Raw genomic sequence first — 23,187 nt, forward strand, 5'->3', positions numbered from 1 at the left:
TTTTTGTAGTGTGGAGTGAAATGCGTCTCCGAACATTTGTAGTTACCACTCCGACGCAATAGAGGGCCCAAGTGTACTAAAAGAGTAAACGACCGCCGATAAAATATGACAAAGAAGATCAACGAGAGGAAGTATTTTAGGTAGCAACAGAGATACACTAAACCACAATGCTTGGATAAAGTATGGGATTTTGATTCATGCTGATTATCAAGCAGACACTTCTCGAAAACTAGGCAGAACTGTTTCCCCCCCTTCTTATTCTTTCACATTTTCTGGTGCACAGTGTGAGAGATCTTAAGTTTGGCTGAAGTGCGCCCATGCATTAAGTTTGAAATTTGCAAGATAACTTTGTCCACACTGGACCGGTCGCTATCTATCTCCAACATGTCTCAGCAAGCTGCAGCTCTGCAGACTTACAACAATGAACTCGTTAAATGTAAGTCATTTAATTTATTGGACGATCGAAAGTAAGATTTTATCAAAATTTGTCAACATGCTTCACATTGGCCCCACCTCTCTTTTTTCCGGGAGATAGACCACATCTATCTGAAAATTGAATCAAAAGTCCAAATGTCTAACAAACATGACTAATGTACTCAAGATATTGAAGAATATTATCAAGTCCCACTCATAGAAGTGTTGATTAAAGTGATTATGATGAAGTCAAGCATCTTCATTATCATACTATTTTTCATGCAAACCAGTATTATACAGGAATAAAAAACATAAGGAATAATGGTCTTCCTTGAAGTCATCTTGGATGTATTAAACATTTTTTTTTGTTCTTCTCAGGTTTTGATGGCCTTTTTTCCAAGCGAGAACGGTTGAGGGATCAGATCAAGCAAGAAGAAGAGATGAAGGAACAGCTCCAGTGTGAGATCCACAATCTCTCAGAAAAGCTGAACAAAGTTAACAAAAGCCTGGCACAAAAAACGGCTGCCTACGACACCATCGAACGCACCATCACAGAGACTCAGTCTGCATACACAAAGGTCTTTTGTCCATTAACTTTAATTTGAATTATAAATTTACAACTGTTTGTTCATAGTATTTTATCAGTGCTTTTAAGTCCTTGAAGAAAACTGTTTGTTGGAGCCCTTTAGAGCTCCTAATTGGCTTCACCAATCAATCTATTACAAATAAATATAAATAACATCACCTCACATCTGTGCAAACAGATTTTGATATGTTCTTTTATGTCATCTTTTGCAGATCTTGGAGAGCTCACAGTCCTTACTGAGTGTCATGAAGCAGGCTGGCAACCAGTGATGACCTTTTTTATTTAATTTTTTAAATGTTTTGTTCATTTGAGGAACCTATTTAGATTGTGTACATGTTTTCAAATTGTCTAATGGCAATGTATTTTAATAAAGTTAATCAGAACACCAGTTTTTGTTGATTGATACTTATTGTGGTGTGCAGCCAACAGGTTTCTATGAAACCTTAAAATGTCCCAAAACCATGAGGAAGTAACCTGGAAATGCACAAAAATGAACAGGAGGTGACAAATGAACACGAAGCATTCCAGAAAGTCCCCCAAATCAATAGGAATTGATATAAAATTTACCAGAAGTGACTTGATAGTACCCAAAAATGTAAATTATGCAAAATTACCTCATTGCTATTGACAATGACAGATGTCAAATTCACTTAAACTGGTTGTGAATGTTAATCCTTCAGTGCCATTGACAGGGTCAGACGTCCAATCCATTTTGAACAGAAGTGCCAGTCAATAAATTGAGAGTATAAATTAACTTTTTGGCCTAACAATAAACTGTGCCCACCCCCATGAGATCAATATTTTAACTTACCTTCTCACCAATGCATTTTTCTATATAAATACACATTTCATCCCCAAAAATGCAAGGTATGCGTTGAACACCGTATATACTGGTAAGCCTGGTTAGGCTCCAGCACCCTCTGCGTCCCTTTTTACAATAAACAGTTTGGATAATGACTAAATATGAACGTCATCATTGTTGTTAAAAATGTTCAATTCCAGACATGGTTATGGGTGTAATGTCGTGTTTAGTCGCTGATATAAACTAATTGGTTAGCGTAAGTCTTTTAAGAATGACATCAAATAGAAATCCGTCATCGTAAGGAAATGACACGCGTGATCCATCCGCGTTGTGTTCGCAGGCGCTCAAAGCGACGTGAAAGCAAAACGCCACCATGAGCCAACAAGCCGCTGCCTTGCAGAATTACAACCATGAGCTCGTCAATTGTAAGTGTTTTTTTTCCTTCTCTTTTAGCACTAAACTTCCAATATTCCACTTCATGCCCAATCATGTGCGTGTCCAACTCTATCGTTTACTCATCGTTTCCCTGACGGCAATAGACGTCCAATCCATTTCAATGAGGAGGACAGGCAATGAATGATCATGTATCATTGCAAATGAATCCCATCCATTTCAAGTGGGTGCAAATGAGTTCAAGTTGATCCCCACAGTGGACAGCTATCCAAATGCAGCTGGAAAGTTGGATTTGAATGAAAAATAACTTAACTATCCAAATATAATCATAACATGGACAGAATCAATAAAATAAAAACAGTGGAGACACACACCCACAAATAGCCAAAATATTACTTACCAACAATGGAAAACACAAAACAATACTCCCACAAAAGACATGCCAGGTTTATATACACAGATGACAATCACAAACACCTGGGTCACACAAAGAAAGGGTACCTAAGAGGGACATTTCAGGTAAAATGCATACAATAATAACACAGGCAGGACACACAAAGGAAAAAAAACATTCACAAACCTCTCTACAGACTTTCTGTTGTCTTTATTTCGCTTTTGAACGTTGAAATTCCTCATTTTCTGTCTCCTCTTAGGTATTGACGACTTATGCTCCAAACGGGAAGAATTAAACCGCCAGATAAAGCTGGAGGAAGAGGAGAAGGAACGACTGCAGCACGACATTCGCGTCTTCTCCGGCAAACTAAGCAAAGTCAATGAAAGCTTGGCGCAAAGAATGGCTGCCCGTGCCACCTTTGACCGCACCATCGCTGAGACCGAGTCTGCGTACACTAAGGTCTGTGTTATATGCTTTTTGTCAATATTTTCATCAACTAACCCATTTCATGACACTTGAGGTCAGAAATGAGAGCGCAGACAACAAATTCAGTCAATTTAATTTATTTCTCCTTTACTTTGATTATCATGTCTGGTAGTACTACTGTATACTACTGTCAGTTTTTATCCATTTTCAGTCCTGCACATTGATGGTATTTCTTTGTCTTCTGGAACAGATTTTAGAAAGTTCCCAATCACTCCTGACTGCCCTGAAGCACGAGGCCGGAAACCTCACCAAAGCGTCCGAGCCACGCAAAAAAGAACACTAATTGAAAGCAAGTGGAATTTGAATATCACATTCAAAATAATGCTATACTTTCATTAGATTCTTTCCTCACATTATGACTGTAATCAATTACTATAATGGAAAATCCAGAAATGCAACTGTTTTGCACCATACTGAGAAATGTTCCAAATATTTATAGTTGACCATTTATGCTAAATGAAAAAGTATCAGTGTGTATTTATATTCCACACACAATGTTTGTTGCATTTCTATTTATTTAGCATACATCTGTCACTTCATTTCTGCTCAAATCATCCACAGTTACTTTACACAGCGGAGGCAATGCACGATTATGCGGTCGACAAAAGAAATGAAAAGTAACGTATGGATTAAATTGAATATTTTATGTACTACTGAGTGTACTTAACACAAACTGCCCATTTTGCAACATAGAGTTGAAAAACATGGATGTTTTTGTTTTGCTATTTGCCACATGAGGTTGTTGCTGGCGCTGTCCGTGGTCCTAGATTTGACTAATGGACCAATAGACCCCCTCAAAGAAAAAAAATCTCAAATCCCTCAAAAGTTTAGTAGGTCTTTACGGAAGGCAGCAGTGACCAATGTGTTGCCTCAGTTGGTAAATCTTTTTAAAAGATTTTAAAAGACATTTTGAGTGTTAAACCATTCTTGTGATAATAGCACATTTTTCAAATTTTCCTCATTTCAGTTTGGCAACGTTCTAAGTGGTCCGTTATTTTGTTGCTGTTCTTACATCATCTCCACAGGCTTGTTGGCTATTATATAAAAATTGGATAAGTTTCTTATAGGGGAAAGATAAAAAATAATAATACATTCATCCATGAGAAGACTATCATGGTGTGTAAACGTATGTACAGTGGAACGTCCAATGACTTGTTTGGAAATTAAAAATGAATCATGGAATGTATTGTATTTGATTTTTGGACGTTCCACCGTATATGACTTGTTTTTAAGAAGCAAAAAAAAATTGTGGGACGATCCAGGATGAAGACCAGATCAGACAATGTGAACTATGAGGCCAACAATCTTTAGATGCTAGTCTAGGCCGTGGTAAGTGTACAAAAGTGAACATTGAATCCATCGGCAGTGCGTTTGGAGTGTGCAATTTCATGATTGGTCTCCTTTGATTCCGTATAAAAAGAAAAAAACATGATTTTCTGTAATCAAGTCTGTATAAATGTGAAAATGTCCTTTTACAGTCAGCTACTGTGTGATAGCTGCAATAAAGAAACCACTTCTTAAGTGCACATCATCTGTCACTGGCTATTCCTTCACATGAAGTGCAAAACAAAGCAACAAAAAAAAAAAGCATGACATGAAAATAGTTTCACATCCAAGACTGCATATCATCAATAACAAATGGATGACACCAGTTTGTATTTCAAACAAAATCAGTGCGGACAAGCGGAAAATCAAAAGTTCATCATGATGATCATCTAGAGTTACAAACTACAACAATACTGGCCAGGGTTGAATGTAAAGAAGGACTGAGGCCATTACAGCAACACTTTTTTCACTTGGCATTACGACTTTTAAAACATCAGAAAGGTGGTGCATTCCTGTTATTAAAAAAAATTATAATAATCTTCACACGCACTAGCCAAATATCACCATTTATTTGGACTGGACCAGCTTTTCTCCGTGGAATGTGAGAGTATGTGAGGTCCGATGGGGCCAATCAGTCTGAAAAAACAAAAAAAAAACTACTGCTTCTCTCTAATTTTACACAAAAAATATGATATAAAAATTGTACACGAGCAGGTCTAAGACATGCAAACTTCAACAATGAGAAGCAATAAATACAGGAAGAGGCTGCAAAAACATTCGGCCGGCAATACAGACATTTTTGTTGGCAAAGGTCACTTTTTCAAGCATGGATTTTAAAAAAAAAATGATCATCTGCTACAGAAGGACAAAAGAAAATGTTATCCAGAGTGCACGTTGACTAAGTTTACACTTGGCCTCCTCAATGTGAAGAATGGTATGGTATAGTTTGCCTGCTCTCCTACAAACCATACGGTTTGCCAAAATCACAAATGAAAAGGCAATAAGAAGCTTTAAGTGGTTCAACTGAAACCATGCATGTAAAAAAAGAAAAAAAAAATATGAGTGGCACCTTTAGAGATTTGTCTCATACTGATTTACTGCAAGCGAGAGCAAGTAACCTTAAGGTCCGAGATTTTTTTTCAGGAGTTTTGTAACACTGTTGCTGTGGAGTCGCCTTCACATGGGCATTGGCAGTTGTTTTTTTTTGTTGCTCTATTCAGGCTTTGGACTTTGGGCCCGTTTTAAACCCGGATGAAAGCGTAAACTAGGATGGACAGAGGACAAATGTCCAAAATGAGGACGAGCAATCCGTTGCATCAGATGCTTTGACAGATCAACTGCCCAGGATTTTTTTGGGGGGGAGGTTGGGGAAAGACAGTCCAGCTGCTTTTTAGGTCTATCGACCAAAATGAAGACTGACTTATCCGTCATGCGGCGATAGTACCGTGGCTGGTGCTCCCCGCGGGGGGTGTCGGGGGGAACGTGTGCTCGGGCGGGCCTGGCAGTGGTTCAGGTCCAGGTGCGGCAGTCGATCCCGGTGGTTGAGGTGCTACTTTAGTGCTGATTAGACACAGTGATCAGAAGTAGAGAGCGGGCTCGCTACTGTAGTCTGACAGAGACGAACTGTCTGCTGGTGTCAACTGAAGAGGGAGGGGGAAAAGTGTTTAAAGCTGGTGAGGCAAAGGAAGAAAATATTGTGATTCTCTCACCATGACTTCTTCTGTCATTTGTGTCTCCTTGGATGGGGCTGCCTTCTTATTAACACTGTCCTCTTGTTTGTATTCCTGCCAAGCGCTGAAATCCATGGAGTGCTTTGGAATGTAGTTGGAGAGGTCTGCACATATAAAAACATGGTACAAAAAATGAAGAATAGATTGGATGTTTATCTTTATCAATTGAAGTGGGTGTTTTGTAAAAATACCAATGCAAGACTAGATGAATACTTTCAGTATTTTGGCTAACTACTTTCTAAATCTCAGTATTTTCACAATGTAGTTCAGAGTGAGTCCACTTGAGGTCCCTCTATCCCTGTAGTACAATTCAGTATTTTTACTATGTATTTATCAACTCTAATCTATACAAGGACAATTCATTTAATACCCAATATTTTCCATATTTAAATACTTAAGAAAATGGCATATAAGGTAGAAATCATCCACTCAAGGCCAAAGTTCGAAAAGCTTTTTTTCCCATAACATCAGCACTATACACAGTCAAATTTAGTGAGCACAAAGTCACCAAACTAGAAATATTTTAAATGGCAACAACTTATAGGTTACTGCATTTTTTCTCCCTCAGTATCTCACCATTGCTGCTCTTTGTATGTGTGGGCGAGCTGGTGAAACTAGGTCGAGGGATATGGATACGTCCCACCATGCTGGGTGCTTCTTCAGCGACCTTTCCGTCCCGTTTGTCCTCGTCCGCCTCCTCGCCACTGTCCCAAGCGCTGCTTTCTGATGGATACTCATATGTACTGTGGAGACTTGATTCATTGAAGGAGATCTTGAGCTGGAAGAGACATAAAAATAAAAACAATACTGAATAAACTGGACAACCAAAATGATCTGATTTGTTGTAAACTTGATATTCAACTTATTTTTTTCCTGGTACTAGTTTTAAATAAATAAATTTTCAACAGATGGGTCTAAATTGTTATATGGAGCCATTTTTTTTGTACACATTCCATGTAGCACACCTGTAGCTGTATTTTTGGCTTGTTGCAATTTTATCTTTCAGTACAACTAACAAGAGCAACATTTTATTACTTTCCTACGATTGTCTGATTGGTCTTATCGCACGGCAAAGCCCTTTGCTCATGGTATTTACTTGCCAAGTGTTATTTTTTGACTTTTAAAATCGAGTGTTCAATGTGCAAATGTTTCCATGTGTCTGCTGGCTGCACTATCGTCATTTACTTAATGATGATGCAGCATCCGGAACAATGTGGGGATGGGTATTTTTTGCAATTTTCCACTTGGTGTCATTCTGAAAAGCACTTGTCAAATGGCCATTGATAGGCCAGCTCATAAAGAATGGATGTAGACTTAGATAATGATAACTATTCTAATTATCAAGTGATTTTTCTTATTTTGGGGCTTTTAAATGTACTTCTTCCACTCAGATTATTTGTATTGACCACCCAAAACATCAGGTGACTGCTCTTAAAGCACAATACTTTACAACCAAGATCTAAATCTGCTCTAATCTTCATCACAATGCCACAAAGGCAACAACAGTCCTACATATTACACACAATTAAAACCTTATGATGAAATATGTAGCATACGATAATACATGTATGTTATAGTTCACAGATAATTCCCCAAATGTGAATAACTTTCAATTTCTGAACACATTTGACATTTGTATAAATGTCCTTGGAGAAGAGCAAGATCGAAGTATGTTGACCTCATGACCTTTATCATCCAAATAGCAGGACATTTTCATGTTCCACACAAGCATAAAAAATGTAAATAAACCATTCAATAAATACACCAACCTTGGCTAACAAAACTTTTAGTCAATTACATTGAGAAATAAAATCCTGCTTAAGGGCGGTACGTAACTACAACTACAATTCGAGCAATCGTTAATATGTGACTAGTACTAATAAGACGCTCATAAAGATAAAGATGTCTCCTCAGATAATCAAAAACAGCTTACACATTACAACAAGGCAAAGGGTAGAGTTTCAGTCCAAACAACTATAAAAATTTGCTTTAAAAATAGAATTTAAATCCGATGACGCATTTTCATGCCCTCGACGTCGTTACTACTTTGGTTTTGATAAGGGCACCATTTTTTTTTGGCTTCTTAGCAAATGGACATCCGGTCTCGGAGGAAGTTTTAAGCAAACAGACAGTCTATGAATAAATCAGGCTCTTCGATGAAACCACTTCCTCAATCACATTTCCTTTTATCCGGTTGGCTAAAATCGCTCTTACAAGAGTCAATTGTCAGATTATATTTTACCAATGAGACCACACTAGGGAAGTAAATATTAATATATTTGAGTGTTATTGCATACCTGTCAACTTATATGTTCTCTTATTTTTTTATATGTTTGTGTACAACTTTTGTATAGGATTTTTAAAGTAAATTTCTTTGTAAAACTGTTTTAAAACTCATTTTGGCTCTATTCTGGATCGTCTGACTGAAAACGTCAACATCGACTGCTAATATTTTTTATTTATTTTTATTTTTTATAAGTTCATTAGGCTGTGGGGCGCAACACGTGTAAGGCGGGCAACTTTGAAGGGCTCTTCATCCAGCACACTGTGTTTAGTCAGTGAGCTGGGACATGGGCAGACTAACAACGCTTTCATTGTGTGTGACTTTTGTTTCATATTTATCAAAGACTGGATGCTTCAGTAGGAAGTGCAAGCTAATGTGTCAATTCAACCTCTTCCCTTTATGAAGTACCGTACTGAAAGCCTCATTAGGCTTCATTCAACGACAAAAGAAGAAGAAAAATAGCCTTGTAAACCAACAGTAAATTGGTGTACTCAGAGTATGTAACAGTATAAAAAAGATAGAAAAAGCTCCAGGATGCACCCCACACAAATTAACACTTTTCTGAACAAATCTGAATGAACGGGTGAAAAAAAAACATGATGTTGGATAGTAAAGAGGGATTATTTTAAACTGATATTTTCATATGCCTGTCATATGAATTGGATAGACGTGACGTGAGCTGTGCAGGGAATTTCCGTGAGGCCAACCAACGCACCATAAAAGTACTTCTGACTAAATACCACTCTGGCTCAGATTCCTTGCTCGTCAAGTTGAACTGCTATGGTAAAATGTGTAACACAAAAGCAGTTTTACATGGCCATTGTGTGGTTTTTAGAACATTTTTTTTGATCTCCTGGGTGTTGCCCATGTTCAAAGACATTTTTCAAGGGTAATTGAAATGTCTCTCATCCTAGTTAGTGGGATATATACATGTAAAGTACTTGTTTAAAATAATAATACAAAAATGCACATCCACAGTAAATAAATCCAAAGCAAAAATATCACTCTATAGTTGCCATGCAATGGCATCTTAAAGGAGATGGGCCTATCAATGTGATTAGAGCTAATCTCCATCCTTGTAGATAATATTAGACTAGCAAAGCATGTGTACACCAACTGAGGAATTTAAATACAGCTGCATTTCTGCCTGAAGTAAACAATACTAATACTAATACACAATACATGCTGCAATATTAGTGCAATAACCTCCACTATAATATCAATGGGTGCTGAAAACTCTGCCTTATTATTATGGTGCTTACTTTAGGGTATCCCCCATTGCAAGGCCAATAATAAATAGGTGTTGGTGCATTTCAAAACAAATATGAGGTTAGATCAGATAAGAGGACATTTGTTTCTTTAAGGCTGCACTCTATTAGGTTCCACGACAGGAATTTTACAATGTGGTGGCTCGATTGGGGATTTAAATGTTTGCAGATCTGACAAGAGCATCTGTGTTTACACTGTCAAGTCTCGAGGTAGTTTGAGCTGGAGCTCTTTGTAGTATCCTCAGTGGGGAAGTGTGTGAGTGTTTGTATAGATTAGATCTCCTTTTGCTTGGATAAAAGTGGAAGAAATTGAGGGGGGGGGGAACAGAAAGCTTACTTCTTAACAAATGGGTTCGTGGACTAAAGAGTAAAGTACTTTAAAATCAGGAAAAAAAGGCATGGATTTGCTTTGCGTGTCGTGCAAAGTTGAGTTAGCTCAGCATCCCACCAGCTTCCAAATAAAAACCACTCCACTCCTACCAGTTTCTATTTATGAAGTATTACATGTGACTGGAACCTACGCAGTTCTCAAAATAAGTTTAAGGCAATATTTGATCAGAATAATATGTTGGTGCATAATATATTCTGCATTAACAGCAATTGCAACATTGGCTCGAAGTGGGTGAAGGTGAATGGTTATTAAAACAATGTGATGATGGAACTTAAAAAGCATTGCCAGGATGTTCTTGATATTTCAATATTTTGCAAGGCATGACGTCAAACTCATGACAGGTTTTTTCATTGCGATATTGACGCTGACATAACATTGGGTGTGAGTCAGACAGAGTGTATGCGCCTTTATCCAGGAAAGCTAATGGCTTGAATGTCCGCAACCAGTGTTGTCGTGGCGACAGGCGCCATGGTTATATGACAAGGGGGAAATGGGAGAGTAGAAGAGGAGGCAGACCCTCAGAAAGAAGATCAACAGCATAACGTCAATCAGCCTGAAAACATTTTTTTAAAAACATCTACATATCCGATAAAATTAAACATGTGCAAATGCCATATGCAAAATCTCTTGTTAAAGGCTAAAATTGGGAAATTTGTACAAATTTGCCTCAGACACACGCACACAATGTAGTCATATGGGTGCACAAATGCAAACACACACCCTGAATTAAACATGGCTGACACAAAAGGGCATTGCTATTGAATTCTAATCACACCAACATTGCACTTGTACATGTGTTTGAGCACTCAAATATACATGAATGTATGAATAGTCAGCATTCCTGCCTTATTTAGTTTCCTATTTTAGAGAGTTAGATATGCATTAAATCGCAAAGCAGTAACAGAAATGAAACCTTGATGCTCTGTAAATTTTACAAAAAATTCTCAAATTAAAACATGTAGTCCTGAAACCTCTCAATTTACAAACAATCACATTAAATGAAGTCATATTTTTACCCCATAGTCACAATGCACATATTGCAAAGGCCATCATTGTCATATTGATTTTTTATCTATTTTTGCAAAAATAATTATCTTTATGGAACATGACCACATTTCTATATAAGTACCAGAAAACAATAGCACCGAATATCTCTACATGATAATATTTTTGAATGGAAATCGAGAAGTTGGGTGCAATGTTTCAGGAAATGTAAGAGATGGGGAATGTCTGCTGGGTGGTGAATAATTAAACACAATGGACTTTCACACCTTTAGACCTGGCGCACGGCATAAGTGCATCAGCGTGCCCTTTTGTTAGCCTTCCTGTGTCACGTGGGGTTTTAAACAATTAGCCTATGTCTATTTTTAACAGGGTGTAGACATGGCATTTAAGTTCAGCTAAAACTACACGTACGTGCAATGACAAACAATGGATTGGACAAACACAGACCACTCAATAAGGGCAATGTTAGCTAATGTCAGGTTTGAGTCACTGGTATGGAATTCCTTCAGTAAAGTGGCATCCCAATGCCCATTTTTGAACTGATATCAGAACAGTATAACCGGCAAGATTTAACCAATCCATCAATCAATCAGATGTCAGCTTCTCTGTGTTGCCATGCCAATATTATTTCCCCAAGGCCCATAACTCATACATTCATTCTAAATCAGGAAAGCTTAATGCAGGAAGGTTGCAGTATATGTAAATAAAAATGACATTTTTTTAACTAATAAGATTCAATGGTTAGGTCCATGTTTGTGATTTATGAAGGGAGTCAAGCTCACTTGACCTGCCATCCAGTGATTTACTTTCATTAGAGAATTGTGAGAAAAGAGGTTTGGCTATACCCTGGATGGCCTTTTTCCAATGACCTGTTTCTTTTAGGGATATATCGTTATGTTAAAAGATGTCCACAAAAGCAAAACAATCAGACTAAACTCCACCCGGTCTATTATGGATAGGCTCAACTGCATAAAAAAAAGCCCAAACAAACCATAGAAATTCCAATGACACGTGACTCAATCCTGGCCTATAAATTTAACTAGAAAGCCTTAGTTGATTTTTATGCAAACGCGAGCACATCTTTGTTCAAGAAGCCGCACTTGACCTAGATAGCTTCTCTTGCCAAAAAATAAATTAAAAAAAGATCACAGGAAGCTTGATGCCAGGGGACAAGGCTTATTAACTACTGCACAGAGAAGAACAAAATAAGGGTGTTGCTGGTGGAGCGACGTGGATTTAAAAAGCAGACCATTGGAGCTTTGGATGACATACCAACCCCGTAAAAATGAGAATAAAAAGCATGACGGGATGAAAATATGTGGAAGGTGGACGCACTAAAACGTCTGGAAAGTATACAGGGAAAGCTCATAATGTGTGGAACATTCTTTTTAAGATTTAAAAAAAAATGGTGGGTTCTTCTGGAAAAACATGACCCAACCTCGAGCCCATAAATGAGGTTAGTTTAACGCAGTGGTTGAAATGAAGCAAAATTCCACACAAATTATAGCGGTCACAGCTCTCGTAATGCATCTATAATTTTTTTTTGTACTATCCAGGCTGGAGAAGCAAAAAGGACAGGGTAAAAAAATTGCCCAAGAGAAATGAGATAACACAAAGGGCAGAAATATCACATTGCTGATGCATTTTGCATATCGGTTTTGGCAATTTTGCACTATTAAATGCATGATTATTTTCCAATCAAACGAGGCTAGAAGTAAGAAAAATATCAGGCTAATTTTTATCGGAAAAGTTGACACATTTTACATGACTTGTGTATGACAGTTGATTAGCATGGAACAGAAAAGGGAATATATAACTAAATAAAGTCATATGCTCTTTCCATTTGGCACAATGAGGGGAAGGGTGTGTTTATTTCCTTGCACATAAGAAGCTGGCATGGGAAAGCCGAGGATTAAGGCATGCCAGGTCAAGGAAACTCTAAAGCAGGTCAGCGTCTGAGTGGCTGAGACAACTGCCTGTGTATCTATTTGGAGGTAAAATCAATTAATGTATTTTCCACACTATAAGGCGCCCCCTAAAGAATGTAACTAAAATAAAACTATAGGAAATCTGTATATGTATTGTGTGAGCTTAAAAAATGGATTTCAAACTGTATCTTCATTGTTAAATGTTCCTTCCATAAAATCCTGAGGGTCCAGACAGATACGAGTGTCATATGAAGATGCTCAAAAGTAATCATTCACATGTACTTATGGCTAATTATGCAGAGCAACTCCCTGATGATGGTCATAAACTGCATGAAGAATGCCTTGCAGACATAAACACTCAACTACAAGCTTCTCTTAACAGACAGAAACAGGTTGCAATTATCTAATTATATAAATTGTGGGACATAAATGGTTGGATTTCTGATTTCTGAAAGAAGAGTTGTGACTGAACAGCTTTTACTTTGCACACGATTAGTGAAAACACACCTTTGTGCACTTGAGCCTAAAAAAGTGTGTGAATTAGAGGAACCTTTAGATGTGATACTTTTTTTGGCTCAAAATTACAATTATCTCACAAAATAGTGAAACATTATGGCTACATGGCTCAGATACAATGCGGAAAAAAACCCAAACAATGTTGATATTTTGGACTGCCGCACACCATCTGTAAGAATTTTTGTCTTCCTCAGACTAGGAGAATATTTTAGTGCAACAATTCTGGAAAAAAAATACAGACACCATATTGTTCACCGTTGTTGTAAACAAATGAGCCTTTCTTCACTCATTTCCTGTCAAGAAATACAAATTGAAATAGTGAGAACAGGGACTGAATGTTCATGTTTGACTGGGCATGAAGTCCAAATCATTTTGGCTGGGAGGGAGGAATGAACAATTGTTCACAATCATAGACACTGAATTATGAGTTAAAAGAGTCTGGCTGAAAAAAATCCATTTTCAAATCCTCCCCTGCAGTCAAAATGCATTGGACGTCCTGTATCGTCAATGGCAGCCATTCATTTTTAAAACTTCAATGTAAGAAAAATTAATAACGTCACTAAATATTATAGTCCAACAATATTTGACAAATGTAAACATGTGCACATGAATAAAAGCAGCTGTTAGAGTTTGTGTATATAGATTTAGTTTGTAAACATTAAACGTTTGTGTGGTTTGTTTCCATACCTTTTTCCCCAAGGAGCCCGTCTTGGAAAGGCAAGACTTTCCAAGGGATAGGTACCCACCGATGACCTCAATTTCTTCCACAGCGGGGTAGCGTTTCTTCAGCAATGTCCCCAGTTGACTATAAGGAGCCTGGGGGGACGCGGCCCCCGGTGACGCGTCACTTGAGGCATCCTGCTGGGGCTCCGGTGAACCGGGCTTGGCCTCGGATTCCCCCCGACGTTTGGGCACCACTGTAAAAGTGTTCCCCTTTCTCCTTGATGCCGAGGGGCTGTGACCGGCGACACGATGAGGGGCTTCCACCTCAATGTCATCAATGTTTGTGACCGGGAGATGATCGGCAGGGGGGATGACTCCGGGTGAGGAGCGGGGTGAAGGGTCAGGGGAGAGAGTGCGTGGAGAAATGGTGGGTGATGATGGGGAAGATGGGGATGAGGGAGGCGACGGCAGGGCAGGTGGGGGGACGGCGGTAGGAGATGGAGACACATTCTGTGAGGGCAATGGCAGGGCAGATGTAGCAACAGAGGAGAATGGGTGGGGCTTAAAAGGCCGAACCACTTCTTTTTCTTCCTGCTTTTTTGTCTCCTTTAGTTTTTGGAGCATGGCAATAGGTGTGGACGTGTGGGTAGATCCTGACACGGGGGGATCCGACACCCTGTGAGAGGGAGATGTTTTCACTGGACTGGGCGGAGCCACATGGTTACTTTCGTGTGAAGATGTAAGGTGTCGCTTGGGAATGACCGTGAAGGAGTTTTTGGATTGGAGGCGGAGATTTGCCAAGGCCCGCGCCTGGGTATCTCTGTCGGGAATTTGAGAGAGGTCGGGTTTAGGAGATGGACGGATCTCAAAGTCAGGTGAAGTGCGTGGCATTTTGGGGGAGACGGACTCGGGACGGATGTTGGGGCTTTGCGTTGATGATGGCGTCTTGGCGTTGAGGGGGATCTCGGGGGTTAAATCGTGCGCTCGATCTGGTTCATCTCTTGGTGTGACACTTGTCACTCTGTCTCTGTTCTCCTCAAAGCGCTGGCGGAAGGAGGCGACTGCTTTAGAGGATTCAATGGCGTGCTGAGGGCTGCCCGTTTCTAGGACGGGAGAATGTGGCTTCGGTCTGGCAGAACTTTGAAAAAGTGGCAATGGCGTCTGCTTGTTGCCCAGGTTCTTGACCCAGTCACTTCTGGGCTTTGGCATCATATTCATCTGCGGCTGAGCCCAGGTTCTTTGCCTTCTGCCGGAACTTCCATCCAGGTCCAGCAGGTTTTCTGTGCTGTGGGATTTGGTATGCAGCTTCCCATAGTTGGAGTCAAACTTCTGCAGGATTCGACTCACCATCCCTTGGCCTTCGCTCGCTTCGTAAGAGGGGTCCCTGTGGTTGGGCCGACCGATGGTGCTGAGGTTCTCCTCACTTTTACTTAACGTGGTGTCATAAATGACCACTTCCTTGGCTCTTATCTCAGTCACGGCCGTCCCTCTCCTGTCCAAGAGATCGTTGACAGAGCTATAGCCGTTATGTTGCCAAAGAGGACTTTTGACTTCTTCTCCGTCTTGGACATAATCGGGATCCGACTCGATGATGAGGATGTTGTCGGCTCTGATAGTCCGTATGCCGGGAACATTACCGTAGAGCTCTAAAATGTGTTGGATGGGACGAGTGGCGTTCTCCCGATCCTGCCGCCTCCTTCGCTCCTTCTCCAGCTTGATGAAGGGGTTCTCCTCCAATGGTCCCAGACTCTCCTGGAGCACCAAGCTCTCCTGTCCGTCAAAAGGGGCCCTCGCCATCCCCTCGGCTGCCCCGGGCGATGCCTCTTTGTTATTGGCAAAGTGCTGGCTTGCCGGCGTGATGGAATAGTTCCGTGAGGGGTGAGCGTCGTCTCGATCTCGATCTCGATCCCGATCTCGGGTCGGGCCACCGTTGCCGTTGCCCCCGTTAATCGTCTGCTCCCCGTTGCTTCGTTTCGGACTCCCACCTGCGCCATTCTCCGCCGCTGCTGCTCCCCCAGATCCTCCGCTCTTCGCCTTCCTCCTCTCCAAGATCTCTCGCTTCCAGGCCGGCATCCTCGGGCTCTCTTGCCCCGGCTCTTTGCGGGCGTACCTTAGCTCTCCTCCGCCAGACATCGCCATCGCCAAAGCTGCGAGGAAGGGAGGTGAAGAGTCGGGCTTTGATGCGGTCTGGCCGCGGCCCGGTGCGGCTACGTCAACTGCGTCCAGCTGTAGCTGCAGTAAGGTTCACAGTGCGGTCCCACACATTTCTCCACCCTCTTTTTTTTTGTTTCCCTAATCTCACCGCTTCCTTAGTTTCCTTGTTTGCATAGCTATCCGTGAACGCCACCCCGCCTCCCCACAGCAGCAAAGGCGAGTTCCAGGTTCCTATTCTCTTCCTGATTGGTTGCTTTGTCCTGCAGACACACCCATTTCGTCACTGTGGCGCAAAGCACTCCTGTTTCTATTGTTGACTAGGCCCGTGTGACCTATCAATCAAACGATGTAGCGTTCACGTTCACCTGACGTCTCCCCGTGAAAAACAGAGACTGTCGTAATGAACCGGCTACGATTTTCAATTGTAATCCAAAATCACCTCCTTTGAAAATTGTCCTCTAAACTTTTAGTTGGCGTTTTGTTTGTCCTTTGGCGGCTTTAGTTAGTTCTAGCAAACAATATGGCTTGCCATGCAAATAAAAAATGATTCATGAATAGATCCAGAACTGGGTGGAGGTATGACTCCATCCAGTATGTCACCAATCCCACCTGTCGATAATCCGGTTGAACACGTGACGTGAGAAGGGGATTGGTTTGTATGAATCAGCACACTGTATACAAGTGATTACTGTACTTCATGAAACTTTCATCACCAAGCCTTTGTGGCATAATGGGCCCAGTGACAAAGAGTGCGAAAGGGCATATTTTATCTTCCAAAGGAATTTCAAAGGCTAGTCCTCCACCCCAGTTTCTTGTTGATAGTCAAATGTTTTGTCTCTTGGTTTGATTTTAGGCATTTTATGTAAAGATATACATAACATCGTCTCAAAATAAATGAATATACTTCTTACTCCTGATTTTATCAGTCTAGAATTTCGATATTTGCATTTTTACACAAATTAAATGGGTCCTGACGACTTGAAATAGAAATATTTGTAAATCAAAACAGGGATTTGATTATTTACCCAAATGTGATTATTTTTCAATTTGCAAGCATTTGGCGCCCTCCTGTGGTACAAAATATAATAGCCTCACCCTTAGGTGAACTAGTATGTCCTATCGTTCCTCACGTTCAAAATGCGTTTAAATATAGGTTTATTTACATCCCATTTAAAGAAAAAGATGAAAAAATGTACATATCTTATAGCAAATACTGTAAATTTTCACATAACTCTCAACCAAAAAGTTAAAGACATGCAGAACAAACAGCATAACATTGAAAGAAAAAAAAACAAGGGGAAACAATGAAAAGAATGCCATTTCAAATAAAGCTGCCTCCCTAAACATTCTTTTCATTTGTGTGAATACCATAGTAGACCATGGCCAAAAAAATGTAATACACCCACAAAGTCTCAAGTTTTTTTTAGACGAAAACCATTCATCTTGGTGCATTTGTTTACTGCCATGTTACTTATCCCAATGTTTCACTATGCATTGCCCAGATGTGCATTTAAAAAAAAACATAAACCTCACATTTGCTTCAACGTTTGTGACCCAAATATTCCCAACTGATGCAAACAGAAGTAGATATTTCGCCATAATAAAGCAAACATTTGTAAGTGTTAAACACCAACATTGAAAGTTTTTGTTCCATCTGAAACACAGACAGGAATAGAAAGTGTGCAAATCATGAAACGTTGAGCTACGATGCATCTAATGTACATTCACAAATAAAAAGGATGCCAAAGAGCAAAACAAAAATATCATTGTTATGCGCTCAATCTCTCAATGGCCAAATTAAAAACGCTCTTCTCACTTGTAAAGATGATCTCAGTTAACCCTGCATGCTCTTATCATCAGCAATTGCAGAAGGATGAACAGCGGCGAGACAATTAGTCCATACCCGAGGTCTCTAGCCTGTTCTTGTTCGGCCAGTTTCTGACACAACAACACCTCACACACTAGCTTCAGGCTGAGCATGGTCAACACCCAGAGCAGCCGCAGCACCGCCAGGCGTTTTTCATTCTCCTGGTAAAGCCGAATTGACACTATGGCCGTGAAGTAGGTACTGAGACCATCCGCGGCAAAGAGCGGGACAAACACCAGCCACCAGCTCAACGAGGGGGTGAACATGTCTACTCGCACTGCAACCAGCATGCTGAAGACCAGCAAAGCAAATAAGTGGAGAAAGAGTTCAAATGTGGCAAAACCTAGCCACTGCACAAGTTCACGCAGGGAGAACAGCATGATGGAGGATTTTGGAGGTCCGGGAGGAGATGGGGTGCTGGAGGAGAGGTCACCTGACTTGCTAAATGGGTCTGGTCAGGGGAGTTGATGGATTTTATAAAGCAGAGATTTCACGTTTGCTCCATGTTTGAATCCACCCAGAGGGCAGAAGTTCTCCCAGTATGAGGCAATCAGGAAGTATTCCTAGAAAACAACGTCAATATACATGAGAGGAAAGCAGGATGCTTTAACCAGTTCAACCAGTCAAGCCACAGCAACATTCTGAGCGTACATGCAAATGTCTCGCTGAAATACATATTTTAAAATGTCATTTATCAAGTAGGCTAGATCAGGTAACGGAAAAAACAACAAAATCAACGTCAATAGCTTCACATTGTAGCCAAGTCGTATCATGCTAACCAACTTAAGCTAACCCCACAATATCAGATAGGGTATAATATGCTATTTCAGGCGAATCATTAATTGACATGTTTCGAAATGGAACTGTACGACTCACATGGCTTCACCTTCATACGCGTGGAGTACTTTCTCTTTCATATAGAGCAATATGGAAAGAAAACAATGACCAATGCTAATATGCCTTTAGCGTTACCATTTTCTGCTCACCGTTGTGAATATATCGCGAGAATTCTGTCTGCGAGCATGGTAGCCGAGGAGACCACATCACACTGGCGTCCACAATGAACCAAATGTCTTCTTCAAATTAAAAAATAGAGTCCAAAATATTACATTTTAAAATGATTTCATTAAATGATAATATATAATGCACGGCGCCATGTAAAAATACGAGGTGTTTTGTTTTTGTTCCAACAGAGTCGCTAGAGGGCGATAACAATAGTCTGTAACGTCTTGACAGTGTAAATTGAGGCTGAAGAAGAAACAACCGGTCACCTCACTGTCAGAGTCGCACTCTTAAAGTCTACCACTTCCTTCAAGTAAGTGCAGTTTTATTATACTTTCCACTTCACGAGTGTTATATTGGGATTAGTAGTTTGGTCTAAAATTGAATTGCACATGTTTAAAACACATTTTTTGGGCCGATCGGATAACTCACGAGTGAATTCACGCTGTTTTACCAAGTCATTAATACGAATGCATTGTAATGTACAACATGCGTCAAAAATTGACGCACATCATTTTCTCCTCTTATTTCATCCTGGATGAGTTTTTCCTTCAATCTAACTTTTGGAATTATTGCATTTCATTTTATGATTGAATAATAATCCAAAATGCCCAATAACAAAGATATCACACTAAATTAAAGTAAATAAATAATTATGCTTACACTATCCAGCATTCATTTTTTGTTTCATTATAAAAATATAATTTCTGCTCTGTTCATCGTTTTGAATTGTCTGTTTCAGGGTCAAGATGCAGACACCAGTGCAGTCCATCATCCATAGTGGCTACTTCCATCCAACACTCAGATACTGGCAGACTTGTGCTACAAATATAAAACCTGAAAACTTAATCTACCCAATTTTCATCACGTAAGTTTTCGCTCAAATGAATGAAAGGCAAATGAAGCGTGGGGTATTTTATTGCTAGGCTCAACGCTGTCATTTTAAAGTATCTCTTGGTCTTATTTTATTTTTTCCACTCCTGTAGAGACAGTGTTGATGCTGTGGAGCCCATTGGTAGCCTGCCTGGGATAGCCAGGTAAGAAACTTGCTAAAACATCCAAATCCAACAAATTATTTCATCATACCATTGTGTTTTCTATCCAGACATATAATGCTAGTATTTGCACAAAACTGCACATGTCTTGGAGGGTGTTGTCCTAAGATAATAAAAAAAAAGGAGAGGACAAACTAGAGTCAGGGTGGATCGACTATCAAGTACTCTTTCTGGACATAGATAAGATGAGTGTGTGTTAGAGACAGACAAACTGCTGTTTTGAAACTTGGCGGTGAAATTCATACATATATTCTTGCTCATATAGTATCCAACAATCTTTACCCCAGTACAATAAGTAATCTACCCAATCATGTTGCATGATTTTGTATTTTATATAATTTTGCATATTCCCTTTTGTAGATATGGGGTGAACAAACTGGAGGGAATGCTGCAGCCACTTGTAGAGAACGGCCTAAAATGTGTGCTGATCTTTGGGGTCCCGGCAAATGTAGAAAAGGTTTGTACAGTGAGGACTTAAAGTCGATTGAATCATTATGTGAAAGTGTAGTATTTGTACTCCGTGACAAAAATAATATTTATTTTCTATAGAATTGAGTCTTGGAAATTTTTACACATTGTGTCATATGAAAGATTGAGTTTGAGAATATAACTCTGAATGATGCTGTTTTTTGTGGATCAGGATGAAAGAGGGTCAGGGGCAGACACTGATGACACGCCAGCCGTGATGGCCGTAAAGAAGATCAGATCCTTGTTTCCTGACCTGTTGGTGGCTTGTGACGTTTGCTTGTGTCCTTACACGTCACATGGTCATTGTGGTCAGTGTGTTTTTGTATAATCCACTTTCACTAGCCAGAAATTTACTTATAGATACATTGAAGGGGGAAAACTTGTTATTTTCTAAGTTGGTTTGGAAATATAGGAGTCCAGTGCATTTGGGTCAGAATATTTCAGTATATTTGAATTTCTTTCCAAGGTATCTTAAATGAAGATGGTTCTCTGAACAATGATGCGAGCTGCTTGAGACTGGCAGAAGTGGCACTGTCTTACGCCAAAGCTGGTAAAATGATTTTTTTGTTGGCTTTTATAGTGAGATATTAATTGTCTGAGAGGTCAGAATATTTTTTCAATTTTAAATAATTAGAAATACTCTTTTGGGCATGATTTTCTGCAGGTTGTCACATTATTGCTCCCTCTGATATGATGGATGGGAGAGTTGGAGCCATAAAACAAGCGCTGCTTTCTAATGGTTTAGGAAATAGGGTAAGTTGGACAACTATTGAAAGTGTTTTCCCACTACTTCAAATGACATACTCGATCATCTTTGTCTTTAATAACAGGTTTCAGTGCTGAGCTACAGTGCCAAATTTGCCTCATGTTATTACGGTCCTTTCAGGTAAGTAATATATAGGATGCGAATACATGTATTGGATTTTAGAACTTGAAACAATGTCAATTCAGAGATGCTGCACAGTCCAAGCCAGCTTTTGGGGACAGGCGCTGTTACCAGCTCCCTCCTGGAGCGAGAGGTCTTGCCCTTCGGGCTGTGGTAAGTTCCATTTTGATATGGATAGTTCTAAATATTAAGAATATTGGGCATTCCAATATAAATTCAGAATGAACCTTAAATGCTCTATGAACTGTTACAAAGCTAAATATTAAATCACTTCATCTTGCTTAATTGTGTTCATTTTATTCAAATATTTACAATGCTGAATTTTGCAATACTGTTCTCTCTCTTTCAGGAGCGAGATGTAAGAGAAGGTGCTGATATGTTGATGGTAAAACCAGGTCTGCCATATTTGGACATTGTGAGAGAAGTCAAAGACAAGGTTTGTTTTATTGATGACAGTATCACATACTGGCTTTTAAAACTATTCTACATTCGGCCATGCATAGACGTTTTTAATTCATTTAATTTTTTCTCCAGTTCCCCACACATCCTCTTGCTGTATATAATGTGTCGGGCGAGTTTGCCATGATGTGGCATGGAGCGCAAGCTGGAGCCTTTGACCTGAAAGCCGCTGTCATGGAAGCTATGACTGCTTTTCGCAGAGCAGGTGAGTATAAGATGTGGGATGTTAACGCAGGAATCATTGCACTTACTGCATTTCAGCGGGTGGTAAGCACGTTTTTTTCTTTGCGCACTATCCATTACATGCGTAAGTGTACAGGCCCACTATTTGAGAAGGACTGTTTCAGTGTGATAAGAGTTCTTCTTGTTTTTTTCATTTGTCCCTCATTGGTTTTATCCTTGTTTAAAAGGTGCGGACATTATTATCACATACTACACCCCTCAGTTGCTCAACTGGCTGAAAGAATGAAGATGTGAACCTCAACTGAGAAGCCATTGTTACCTTTTTAAAGCAAACGACCAAAATGCTGCAATTGAAAATGTTAGGCCTTTGGTAAATATTACACATCTGGGCATTTATTTGAAATCTGTGTTGGGAAAGCTGGACTATACATAAAAAAACCCACACTTTTAGTTTGAGAGTGACCATCCTCAGCTTTGTACCACAATAGAGTTTATTGCAATATAACTGTTTAATTTGTGTAGTACCTTTTTGTACTATATGGGAAGAGTTATACATGTGCTCCATTCAAAACTTCACCAAAAAAATTAAGTTCAAAGATGAACTTTGTAATGTATTGAGGTTCATTCTAATATTTTTTTACCAAAGTGAATGTCATTTGCTCTTTGCAATTATTGCTTGTGTATCCAAAGTGCTGAATGCTAATAATATAACCGTAATTTCGGTTACTGTTTCCGTTATCCGTTATATACACTGCACTGTATAGAGTTTTTAAAAATTTAACAATCTAGTTTCAACCACAGTGGAGTAATGTTAGAAACTTGTGAGTTACTGCTGTTTTATTTTCTCTATATGCTGTGAATATGTTTTACTTTTGCCATCTAAAGTAAAGTAAGAAATCTACATACCTTATTGACTCTTTAGGGTCA

At 39.6% G+C, this 23,187-nt stretch overlaps 5 protein-coding genes across 6 annotated transcripts; 3 read left to right on the forward strand and 2 right to left on the reverse strand.

Moving 5' to 3' along the window:
• Positions 1-98: 98 nt before the first annotated feature.
• Positions 99-1,388, forward strand: LOC144210622 (microtubule nucleation factor SSNA1-like). Its single transcript, XM_077737380.1, has 3 exons — positions 99-436; positions 793-992; positions 1,213-1,388. The coding sequence occupies exons 1-3, from the start codon at positions 385-387 to the stop codon at positions 1,267-1,269; spliced, it is 309 nt and encodes a 102-aa protein (XP_077593506.1). The 5' UTR covers positions 99-384; the 3' UTR covers positions 1,270-1,388.
• Positions 1,389-2,093: 705 nt separating this feature from the next.
• On the forward strand, positions 2,094-4,601 carry LOC144210248 (microtubule nucleation factor SSNA1-like). The gene is made up of 3 exons (XM_077736799.1): positions 2,094-2,227; positions 2,849-3,048; positions 3,266-4,601. Exons 1-3 carry the CDS (start codon positions 2,176-2,178, stop codon positions 3,356-3,358), a joined length of 345 nt encoding a protein of 114 aa, XP_077592925.1. The 5' UTR covers positions 2,094-2,175; the 3' UTR covers positions 3,359-4,601.
• Positions 4,602-5,763: 1,162 nt separating this feature from the next.
• Positions 5,764-16,974, reverse strand: tprn (taperin). The gene is made up of 4 exons (XM_077736798.1): positions 14,211-16,974; positions 6,708-6,909; positions 6,111-6,235; positions 5,764-6,041 (listed from the first exon to the last, which is right to left on the reverse strand). Exons 1-4 carry the CDS (start codon positions 16,323-16,325, stop codon positions 5,979-5,981), a joined length of 2,505 nt encoding a protein of 834 aa, XP_077592924.1. The 5' UTR covers positions 16,326-16,974; the 3' UTR covers positions 5,764-5,978.
• A 504-nt stretch (positions 16,975-17,478) lies between these two features.
• Positions 17,479-19,414, reverse strand: tmem203 (transmembrane protein 203). 2 transcript variants are annotated; one of them, XM_077737047.1, is made up of 2 exons: positions 19,194-19,414; positions 17,479-18,770 (listed from the first exon to the last, which is right to left on the reverse strand). In XM_077737047.1, exon 2 carries the CDS (start codon positions 18,585-18,587, stop codon positions 18,171-18,173), a length of 417 nt encoding a protein of 138 aa, XP_077593173.1. In that variant the 5' UTR covers positions 18,588-18,770; positions 19,194-19,414; the 3' UTR covers positions 17,479-18,170. The 2 variants fall into 2 exon arrangements, with proteins under 2 accessions (XP_077593173.1, XP_077593172.1); XM_077737046.1 differs by having other exon boundaries at positions 19,084-19,213.
• On the forward strand, positions 19,250-23,170 carry alad (aminolevulinate dehydratase). Its single transcript, XM_077737045.1, has 12 exons — positions 19,250-19,522; positions 19,952-20,077; positions 20,196-20,246; positions 20,625-20,721; positions 20,905-21,040; positions 21,199-21,282; positions 21,397-21,485; positions 21,563-21,618; positions 21,684-21,771; positions 21,968-22,054; positions 22,153-22,282; positions 22,488-23,170. Exons 2-12 carry the CDS (start codon positions 19,959-19,961, stop codon positions 22,544-22,546), a joined length of 996 nt encoding a protein of 331 aa, XP_077593171.1. The 5' UTR covers positions 19,250-19,522; positions 19,952-19,958; the 3' UTR covers positions 22,547-23,170.
• Positions 23,171-23,187: the final 17 nt, after the last annotated feature.

Source organism: Stigmatopora nigra, chromosome 17, assembly GCF_051989575.1.
Source record: "Stigmatopora nigra isolate UIUO_SnigA chromosome 17, RoL_Snig_1.1, whole genome shotgun sequence".
Classification (NCBI taxonomy): domain Eukaryota; kingdom Metazoa; phylum Chordata; class Actinopteri; order Syngnathiformes; family Syngnathidae; genus Stigmatopora; species Stigmatopora nigra.